Raw genomic sequence first — 11373 nt, 5'->3', positions numbered from 1 at the left:
ATCAGGTCCATGCTGGTCAACTCTAGTCCTTAGGTACATGAGTGATATTCTCTGGCTCTCCCCTTCCCCATCCTTTTCTCCACACCACCTTCCTTTTTTCACCACTCCATCCATTTCCATGAGTTCTGTCTCTGTGTCACTCTTCAACATTTGTCTCTGCCTTTACAGGCTTTTTTGCCCCATACTCTGTTTAATTAAAGTGTGATTGCCACCTCTTTTCTCACTGCCAATCTATGGTCTTTTCTGGCAAGTACCCAAAATAGTGGACATGCCTGCCCCCCATTTCATAATTTTATAAATTATCAATTCATAGATATTCAGCACCTCAAGACTCTCCCATTCTTTCCAGCATTGGTCATTCTCTGACCATTTTCAGATGCCTAAAAAGCTCACACTGTATACGTATTCCTTCCATATTTTTCAAAACCTATTCTCTGAAAAGAATACATTTCCATTAAATGTAAAGGACTAAATTTAAAAATCTTTCTCTTTCAGGAGGGAAAGGGAATGAGAGGTTTTTCTAATTTCTAGACTGAAAAAGCCTTTACCTAAAGAAACAGAATTCTAAGTAGAATTTGAGTCCTGCACTTCTTGAGGTGGAGGAGGTATTTGGAGGCTTACAGCAGAGTAAAATGATGGTGTTCAGAATGGAAGAAAGTTGGTTGCCTTCGAGTGCCTTTTGCTGGAAGTTACTTAAAGTTACACTTCATGGCATGCCTTGGCATAGAATGGACAATGGGATCACTGAAGGGAAAGGTGCAGGTTTTGTTCGACGTAAGACTTTCCTAACAAAGGGTTCAGCAAGGTTGCCTTAAGAAGTAGCCAGGTCTCCATCATGAAGAATGTTGGAGCAGATTTTGGATGAACATCAAAGATATAAAGTTGTCAATAAAATAGGAGTGGGACTGACTACATGACTCTGAAGTTCCTTCTAATTCTGATCATTGTGTTTTCTGATTCTATATATTTTTTCCCACTCCAAGATATGAGGTTAAAAATTTTCCTAGCTAAGGTTTATAGGCTTTAAGTAGTCAAATAAAAGCATACAGTTTATAATTACACAAAGCCTCTGAAAGCCTGCATCCTCTCAAAAAAAAAAAAAAGCCTAGCCATATGTAGTGAGATTCCTTTTCAAAGTGTTGTTGAGAATGTACTTTATTAAGAAGTGTCTTTTGTTGCACTGACTAAACTGTGCTCTTCACATACAACCCCATAAAAGTAAGCTCTTAAAGCAGGTGGTGAATCTAAGTTAAATTGAGTAGAATTGTACTCATATATTGTTAGAGCTAGAAAAGATGCCAATTCCCTCAATTTACAGAGGAAGCAATGGGGGACCAGGAAGGGAAAGCAATTTGCTCAGTGACTGCACCATGAGGTAGGTCGTCTGCCTCCCAGCTCAGTTCTTCTCAGTGCACCACATTACATTTCTACTTCTAGGACTGAGAAATGACTAGTTACCCAGTCACATGCATGCTAATGTATAAGTGGGGTTTTTTTGTTGCTCAGTTGTTTTTCAGTTGTGTCTGACTCTTCATGACCCTATTTAGAGTTTTCTTGGCAAAGATGTGGAAATGATGGGCCATTTCTTCTCCAGTTCATTTTACACATGAGGAACCTGAGGCAAACTGGGTTAAGTGACTTACCCAGGGTCACACAATAAGTGTCTAAGGCCAGATTTGAACTCAGGAAGATGAGTTCCTGACTTCAGACCCAGCACTCTATTCATTGTGCTACCTACTTGCCTGAAAGTAAGTGATATCTAACTTAATTAAAACTTCCTTTACCTGAACTGCTAAATTTAGGTTTATCATTGGCTCAAATTTGCCAGGTACAGCATTCAAAGACTAAGTGTTCAGGTAGTGATCCTCTCAGCCCTTCTCCCATATATACCCCCAGTAGCACTTGTGCATCATCATCTAAAGTGATGAAGTTCTAAAAACACAATTAATTTGAATTTTTATTTAACTTCCATGATACAATACATGCAGTACAAATCAGACAAAGAGATGCATCCAGACCCCTCTGATCTTGTATTCTAAGTATGGCAATAATGTCTTGTGTGTGTAGAAATTCTAACTTTTCAAAACACCTTCTTTATTTTCTCAATCAATTTTCCCATCATACCTGTGGGAGGAAAATGTAAAAGAGTCATTATTATGACAATTCAGCAGGGAAGGCACCCAAGGCTTCAGAAAGTTTAAATTTGGAATAATATAGATCTAGATGTCCTGTTTTTGGTGTTTTTCACTGATGAAGGAAACTCAAATTATTGTCCATGGGCTGACCTGGAACCAGCATTGCCAAATGGCTTTCCCAAGAATCTCTTCTTTCTTCTGAAACCTCCTGCGAGGGAAGCAACAGACTCTTCATTGCTGTTTTCTTCAGAGTTTGGCTCCTGGTTCCTAAACCAGTGGAAGGCAAAGGCCATTCATGGTGACTGTCTTCACACAGTGCTCCATTCTCCTGGCACCTCGATCTACTCCAGAACCTGTGACTCTCACTGAAGGTTGCAGCAGCCATACGCTGGGCAGCAGTCTGACCACAGGAGCACAGAAGCTTCTCACACAGACTCTGCCCTCTGCCTAAAGAAGCAAAGGCAAAAACAATGGGCAACTCAAATGTTACATCTTTGTCACCAAGAATAATTCATGAGTATATACTAAAACTTTATATTTTACCAAGGCTTTCCTTATAATAGCCTTGGGAACCAGATAGCATGATATTATCACCCCCATTTTAAAGATAAGGAAACAGGCTCAGAGAGTTACATGACTTGCCTGTTGCTAGAAAGTAACTGGCAGTATCTGGATTCAGACTCAGATCTTCTCAGATTTGAAGTTGAGCACTCTTTCTACTTCATCACCTCTTACAAAGAAATTTGTTAACTAGAATGTTTCTTCAAGCATAGTTTTGTATTATATAATGTGTGGAAATGGAATCCCCTGCTGGCTTATAAACTCCCTGAGGAGTTGGAAGGCACTTTGGAGATAGTCTTGTCTAGCCCCTGCCTAAAGCAAAGTTCTCATCTATAGCAACTTTAACAGGTGAGCAGACAGTCTGTGCTTGAACGCTCCCTCTCATGGAGAACTCCCACACTAACTTACAAAGCAGCTTAGTCCACTTAAGCATGACACTCACATTTAGGAAACTTTTATGTTTTTCCAATGTATTCTTCCTTGTAAATTCTACTCATTAGTCCTAGTTTTGCCTTCTAGGGTCAAGTAAAACAAACCTTTGATTTCTCTTCTGCATGACAGCCCTTTATAGACTCGAAGATCCCTGTATCTTCATCTAATTTGATCTTCTTTACTGCAGTAAAGTACATCTCCAATTCCTTTAGCCAGTCATATAGTAAGCCTTTCAGTTCCCTTACCATCTTAGTCACATTTCTCTGGACATGCCCCAACTCACCCGAGCTCTTAGTGTTATGCGATGCAGAGAACTAGACACAATAAACCAGCTGTATTATGACTGGTGTGGAGGAAGACAGAATGATCACCTCCCTTACTCAGCATATTGGTCTTTCACAATTTGTATGTGTTCTAGAACCAAGAAGAGTTATCTCTACGCAATAGGCACTGAATAAATAGTTAACAAATTGAATTTTTTGAATTTCAACGTGGGATAGGAATGGCATTTGCCCTATTAGGACATAGTCATGTCTCAAGGCTTCCCTATGTATCAGAATCACAGAGTTATTACTAGGCTCAGATGAGAAAGGTAAGTGCAAAGGTACTTTGTAACTATAAAGACTCCCCCACCCACCAGCATGTACTTTCCCCTCCTCCACTTCCAGCACTGCCTTTATATATTGTCTCCACACATTAGAATGTAAGCCCCTTGAAGGCAGAGACCTTTTTTATTTTATTTTTATCACTAGCGCTTGGCACTACCTGGCACATATTGAGTGCTTAGTAAATGCTATCTCTCTATCTAACTATCATTTATGTATGTATGTATTTATCATTTATCTCTCCGTCTGTTCTCTCTTTAAGGAATTACAGCACTGGGAATTATTATTATTGAGCATATTGTTAGTATTTCCCCTGGTAGCCTAAGCTGCCCTTGATCTGTGAGTTCTTTGACCAGATCCTGATTTTCGTTTTTCATCTCTTAACCATTCCAGGCTTCCTTCTCTCTTACATAAAGCCTTTGGTTTAGCCATATTTATTCACTGAGCTTCACCTTGCACTTTCTTGACTCTGCATCTTCTTCACTTGCAAAACATCTTTCCCAGTGCCCAAAAATCTTTGCATTTGTAAATCCCATCCATTTTTCAAAAGTCAATTCAAATCCCATCTCATCCATGAAGATTTTCCCCAATGAAACTTTCCAAGTCCGATCCTTACTTTTCACCTTTTGCTACATGGCTTCTAACCTTGTCATTCAACTGAAACTAAGACAATTTTTTTTTATCAAGTCCAACTGAAATTTTACTTCTTCCACGAAAACTTCTCTGATGATCTCAGCTGGAAGTGATCTCTCCTTTCTTTGATCACCTGAATACAATTCTACAAGGCTTCACTAAGTGTCTACTCTGCTGGACACACTGTCTCTGCCATTCACTTGACCCTTTTCATATGATGCTTTGCATTGTCAATTCTTATTTGTGCATGTATGCCCCTTGAAGGCAGGACTTATATTATTTTTTTTATGCTCAGAGTTGAGCACTGTGTAAAATGCATGATAGGTACATAATGAAACACATCTGACAGAAAGCTAAGGGACTATGGGGGTAGAATATACATATATTATGGGACCATCGTTTATTCAGTGGATATCAATTAATTTTGTTATTTGTATAGAGAGTTGGGGTGGGTGGGAAATAACATGTGTAAAAAACAAAGGCACTGTTAGAACTTTTAAAAATTCAGTATAGTTAACATTTGAATTATTTATAATTTTGTTAGGGTTTTTCTATTTTCTTTTACCTTGTTAATTTTTCTTGTGTTTTTCTTATTGCATAATTACTTTATAAGATACTTTATTTTATTGTGTATCAATACATACATCTATACATATGATTGTATTGATACATACAAATACAAATATATATATATGTGTATATTTTTTTTCTTGTGTTTATTTCCTATCGCTAACCAGATTACTCAGCTGTTTGGAGGGAAGGGCCATGTGAACATGTAGCAGGTACTCAATGATTCCCTGCTAGCTTGACCTGGGATCACTTACATTTTATTTTGTGATTCTCACCTGTCACTTTGGATCCTGAACTCCTCTCTAACTCTCAGCCAAATTTCTTCCCTTGTTCCAAGTAACAATGATGTGAAATGCAACACCTACAACAAAGCAAAACATTTCTTGTTCAAAGTTACCAAGTGTCCAGGTATGACTTTGCCTAAGTCTCCTCCTTTAAGGAAAACAAAGCAATGTATTAACAAAGCTCTCTTGTAAACCAGACATATCAAAGCAACATCCCCCCAACTGTATTCTGTGAATCCCTGGGGTTAGGTGAAACCGGCCAAGGATTTCTTTGTGGAAACAAAGTTGGACTGGTCGCAAAAATAAAGAAAACCCTCATCAAGTTCTTCTTTTCTGCTGTTTGTACCAGGAGTGCATAATTGTGGAATAAGCTGATGCAGATATTGATTTAAAATTTATTGGACTCTCCACAATTGTTGAATACTTTTAAACAGAATGTGATGCAACCAACAACGTGATTGTTGGTTTATCTCAGAAGAGTTCAAGCAGGATAATCAGTGTCCATTTAGATTCAACGGGTCAACATTTCTGACTGCTAGTATTGGCAAGCACTATGCTAAGTGATAGGGGGGCAGAGTAAGGTAAAAACAGTCCCTCCTATCAAGAAACTTACATTCTAATGAGAGCAATGTCAGAAAACAGGTGCGCACCAGTTGCATATGGAATAAATCAGAGGTAATCTGAATGGAGAAAGCACTCACAGCTGGAGTGCCGAGGGAAGGCCTCTTGCAGAAGTACGCACTGAATATGAGACATGAAGGAGGTCACAGAACTAAACATTAGAGGTGAGGAGGGAGAACATTCTAAGCATGGAAAGTAGTACGTGCAAAGGTAGATGGAGTGTCAGGTGTAAGAAGGAGCAACTAGATCAGTGTGGCTGGATTGAGAGCATGTCAAAGGGAGTAAAGTGTATTAATGTTGGGAAGGTAGGTTGGGGCAGGTAGTGAAGACTTTGAGTCTCAGATGCACATGGAATGACACATTTGAAATGTGCCCACTAGGCAGCTGGTGATGTGGCACTCAAAACAAGAGACAGATCTCTGCATAGAGATGATGATTAAACCCATGGAGTCTGATGAGTCCCGAGTGTGGCGCTATAGAATGAAAGGGCAGAAAACCCAGGAGAGAACCTTGAACTATACGAGCCATGTAGGCATATGATTTGTGAATATTGTTGTACCAATACCCATCACAGTTGAACAAAATGAGCATGATAAAAGATAATAACCCTAGCTCTGATGAAGTTGCAGACATTTGTGCACCTAATTCTAGAATCAAATGTGAACCTGAACTCTTGGGTGAGTTGGTGGCTCTTGCTAGACTCTTAAAATCTCACTACATATACAGTCATGTTTATGTCTCTGATTCTTGGTTTCTTCACCTGTGAAAGGAAGAGGTTGGATTAGACATCCTCTGGACTAGACAAGCTCTAAGGCCCATGCTAGTCCAGGGCCTGGCACTTAGTGGACAATACATGTGAAATGAACTCCGTTTAATTAAAGACTCTTCCAGCTCTAAGAGTTTATGATTCTGTGGAAAGAATAGCAGCTCTGGAGTCAGGAGTGAGTTCAAATATGGCCTCAGTCTTTTACTAGCTGTGTGATTCTGAACTAATTTGCTCAGTTAACCCTGAAGACACTTAACCCTGTTTGCTTCAGTTTCTTCATTTCAAAATGATCTAGCAAATGAAATGACAAACTACTTCAGTATATTTGCCAAGAAAACCCACAATGTGATCAAGAAGAGTCAGACATGACTGAAAATGACTGAACAGCAACTTTGTCTTCCCAATATGTCCACAATAAGTTTGTTTTGTTCTCTTTGTTTTGCCTTTTTTTTTCCAGCAGAGAACAGGAGGACAGGCAACACAGAAACACTAAAGACATGGTAAAAGGAAAGGCAAAAACAAAGTCATTGTTCTCCAGGTGCTCACATTCTAATGGGAGAGATAAGCAGTAAATAATTATGTCCATGCAAGTCATATGTTGTATAGATAGAAGATAATATTAAAAGCAAAGAATCAGGATAGATGAGAGGCAGACACTATGTGGGGAAGGGGCAAAAGGACTAGCATGGATCTGCTGGATTTGATCATTTCTTACATTATTTACTTCACATACTTTGCAACTATCTAGCTCTGTATAAACATAGACTGTTTAGAACATGAATACTCCTTGGCCCTCCATTTGTATATAAGTCTAGGAGGTATCCCAGTCCTTCATGATGGACTCTGCTGATAAGACAAGTTTAGGATCATTCATAGCAGGGCATCTTAACATGGAATCCATATATCCCTAAGAGATCTATGGATCTTGGATAGGATATATATGTATGTATGTGTATATATATACATATATGTGTGTGTGTGTATGTAAGTATATATTAATTTCAGTATAATTGGTTTTCTTTGTAGCCCTTTGTATTTTACTTTATGCATTCAAAAACATTATTCTGAGAAGGGATCCACAGGCTTCATCACACTGCCACAGGGCCCACACATCTCTTTCTCTCTCTTTCTCTCTCTCTCTCTCTCTCTCACACACACACACACACACACACACTCGTGCACGCGTGCGCACGTGTGCACACACACGTGCACACACACACACACACAGCTGTGGAGCTCTGATCTAAAAGTATTCCTGATCCTGGCTATCTCGATGAGTCAGGACTTAAGTGCAATGAACCAATGCCAGCTGACCTTGTGCCAGTACTGGGTCCTGATACTGCATCCATATCACATATCTATAATCCCACATACCTATCCATGGGATCATTTGGGTCTTCCCTTCCTTCTTGACCACAGAACCAGAAGATTCAGATTCCTCTGGGCACCAAGACGTCAAACAAAAGAGCATTTCTTCAGTCTGAGGCATCTCCTCCTTGACTTCTCCACAGTCTCCCAGTTGCACAGAAGTGAATCTGTCACAATCTAATTTACAAAAAAAAGAAAAAGAAAATCAAATATTCATATTTCAAGACATCACAGGATCTGAGTTCAAACACAGTGAAATCCTTGGCAGTCCATAAAAGAACCCTCTAGGAAGACCATTGGAAGGCAATAGGACTTGGAATCCAAAGACCTGGGTTGTAGTCTTCTTTCTGATATTGTGTGACCTTGGGAAAATAACATTATTTCTCAGTCCCTCAGCCTTCTTATCTGTCAGATGGAGACCACAAAAACAGAATTAGAGATGGAAGGGACCTTAGAGGTCATCTAGTTTAACATGCTCACTTTACAGATGAAGAAACTGATGCCCAGAGGGATTAAACTGCTTGGGATTTGAACACCAGTCTTCTTAACTCCAAGTCCACCGTTCTATCCATTATACTATTCTGCTTCTCCTATATAACCAAGCAATAATCTGTCAACAAACATTTGTTAAGTACCTACTATGTGTCAGGCATTGTGCTTGGGGATACAAGAGCAGAAAGACAACCTCTGCCTTCTAGGAGGATGTGTTTTTATGAATTTTTCCTTTACTTTTAACATTCTTTTTATAAAGTGGGTTCCAAATTCTTTCCCTCCTTTTCTTTTTCTTCTATGAGATTATACAGAGGGAAATGAGTAGAGCCTGGAGAACAATTTATACCACGGCAATTGATTCCATCCCAAGGGGGATCTCCAGACCAAGCCTGGAAGGCTTCATGCACGTTGTCTGAATAGGATGATGGCATCTCATGCAGAGCTGGCCTGACATGTGGGCGCAATGGGTGAATGGTACTAGATAAGTCTTGACGCAAGGTACCTGAAATTACCCATAACTTACTCCTTAAGGAACTGAAGGTGGCTATTAAAATGCTGATGTGCCACAGGTTACAGTCAAGCTCTATGTAAGCTGGTATTGCTTTTTGTAGACAGGAGTAAGCAACTTTTATATAAGGCCAAAAGTATTTTTCATTGATACATGTAATTATGGGGAGATGAGGTTAGTGGACATGCACAGGACATCTTATGAAGATTAACTGCTACATATTCAAAGTCTAAATAAGGTTTTAAACTGGAGTCATTAGTCTGACTCATCCCAAGTAACTAACTTTGCACATATATATGTATATGTTAATATACATGTATATATGTATCTCAGTGTGTGTATAACATATTTATATCTGCATGCATGCCTTTTTCAGTTCAGTTCATTTCAGTAAACATTGAATACATCCCTACTGTATGCCAGGCACTGTGTTAAATGCTGGGATTACAAATGAGGAAAAGACAATCCCTGCCCTCAAGGAGCTTGTAATCAAATAGAGGATACATTTTGTACCGGGAGAGAAGACCAACAGGGAGCATTATAAGCACATTATATACATACAAAAAAGTGCACCCAATGGTGCTGCTTTTTTGTGTTAATAGATTCCTTTTATCTTATTTCCTGAGTTTGCCTTACCGACCAGGGTGAGGCCCTACGAAGATACTCTCTATCACTCTGTCTGTTTGTCTCTTTCAAACACACACATGCACACACACATATGTACATATATTATTACAAAAATGTAGCTTCACACACATATGCACATGCATTATACACACATGTAGTTAAGCCAAACATAGCCACCTTGGATTTAACATTGCAATACCACCAGTTCAGAGCTCAGAATCCAAACCCTCCTTCCAGTTATTTAATGGCTCTCATATCTATATGGGCAGCAGGAGCTCTCTCTAATTGGATCCAAGGACAGTGCTGGTATTCCTACTCACCTTTTCCTCTTGTCTCCTTAGGGATCAGTTCCAAAGCCTGAACGTCTGAGTCCCCAGATTTAAGGCCAGACAAGGCACTTGTTACTCCCTTCGTTATGGAGACAGGCTGCATGGGACCTAAAAACACAGAGATGATAGCTCCTATAGAAACTGTTCATTAGGCAGATTAGTCAGGGAGCCCTGCCTAAATGCAGAGACATAAGCTGGGTCTATCCAAAAGACCAAGATCCTTCCTTCTGACGTCACAAATTCTGGGCAGACAACTCTAAAGTTCTTACCCATGGGAATTCATTAGAACTTAGTAAAGGGTCAATGCCTCCTCTGTGTCCTCTAAGGTTTCATTGTTTTGTTCCTTGTCCTTATTTGCAGGTTCCTCCTTTGTATTGCTAATGGCCTTCCTTCAGTGGGCATTGTGGTTAGAATGATGAGATGGTTTAGAATGACCCCAGCAGGGAGAGCAGCCTGCTTGGAGTCAGGTGCACTGGGTTTGAGTTCTAGCTCTTACTAACTGTATTCCCTCTGACAAATCCCAGCACCTCACTAAGTTCTCGTTTCCTCCTCAATAAAACAGAGATAACAACATGACATCTGAACTTCACAAGGGAGTACGATTACTCCTCACACAGGGAGTTTGGCTTTTTGATCACACAAGTCATTTCATCAGCCATTTTGTACCTTTGAAAGGCTGTCCCCCAGGCCTGGGACACACTCCCTCCTGACCTTCCCCTTTGTAGAATCTTTCCTTCCCTCCAAAGTCTGGCTTAAATGCCACCTTCCATGTGAGGGGTTCTATGATTTCTCTAGCTGCTACTGGTGTCTTCCAAATGACCTTAGGTTTATTCTGTATATACTTATAGACATATATGTGCTGCCCTCTTTCCCCTACAGATTTTAAATTTCTGGGGGGAAGGTAGGATTTCATTTTTGTCTTTATGTCTCCACACCTAGCACAGTGCCTGGAACATATCAGGTGCTTAATAAGTACTTGCTTGCCTGCATACACATAAACTACTTTGAAACAACAGAGAAAAAAATGTATCCATATATATTTATATATGCATGCACATGCACACACAAACACATATATGTGGGGGGGTTACTGCTCTTACATTCATACTTGTATGATTTCATCAATATGGATAATTCAGTTCAGTGAATAGGATGTAAGCTATTCTGCCAAACCCAACCTTCTAATTCCATCTTACTGTTGTCCAAGGACCTCCCATAAATTCCCTGAAGAAGAGCTCTGCCCAATCTGCTAGGAATCTCTCCCTGCTTCCTCTTACACTGTTATGGAAGTGGAGCATGCGGGTTGTCCACTGGTTTCCTCTCATTCTTTCTATGACCATCTCCTTTCCAGATCATGGACTCTTTGGTGATGATCTACTTCCTTAGGCATAATTCTTCATATTACATAGTACAACCTGCTTCTGAATATCAGGTAGCTCTCC

The 11373-nt window shown here is 39.7% G+C and overlaps 1 protein-coding gene across 3 annotated transcripts in view; it reads right to left on the bottom strand.

The window, feature by feature from the left end:
• Positions 1-1948: 1948 nt before the first annotated feature.
• The window catches only part of LOC140500486 (otoconin-90-like), a 46992-nt gene continuing 37567 nt past the window's right edge, over positions 1949-11373 (bottom strand). For 2 of the 3 annotated variants that reach the window (XM_072603053.1, XM_072603054.1), the window contains 4 exons: positions 9923-10039; positions 7982-8152; positions 5212-5297; positions 1949-2582 (listed from right to left, as the gene is read on the bottom strand). In XM_072603053.1, the coding sequence (XP_072459154.1) occupies positions 5239-5297; positions 7982-8152; positions 9923-10039 (347 nt within the window). In that variant the 3' untranslated portion in view covers positions 1949-2582; positions 5212-5238. The remainder of the gene's footprint in view (positions 2583-5211; positions 5298-7981; positions 8153-9922; positions 10040-11373) is intronic. The other variant, XR_011965759.1, reaches the window with a different exon arrangement.

Source organism: Notamacropus eugenii, chromosome 4, assembly GCF_028372415.1.
Source record: "Notamacropus eugenii isolate mMacEug1 chromosome 4, mMacEug1.pri_v2, whole genome shotgun sequence".
In the NCBI taxonomy this organism is placed as follows: domain Eukaryota; kingdom Metazoa; phylum Chordata; class Mammalia; order Diprotodontia; family Macropodidae; genus Notamacropus; species Notamacropus eugenii.
The sequence above is the reverse complement of the archived record's forward strand: the minus strand, read 5'-3'. Positions and strand labels throughout refer to the sequence as shown.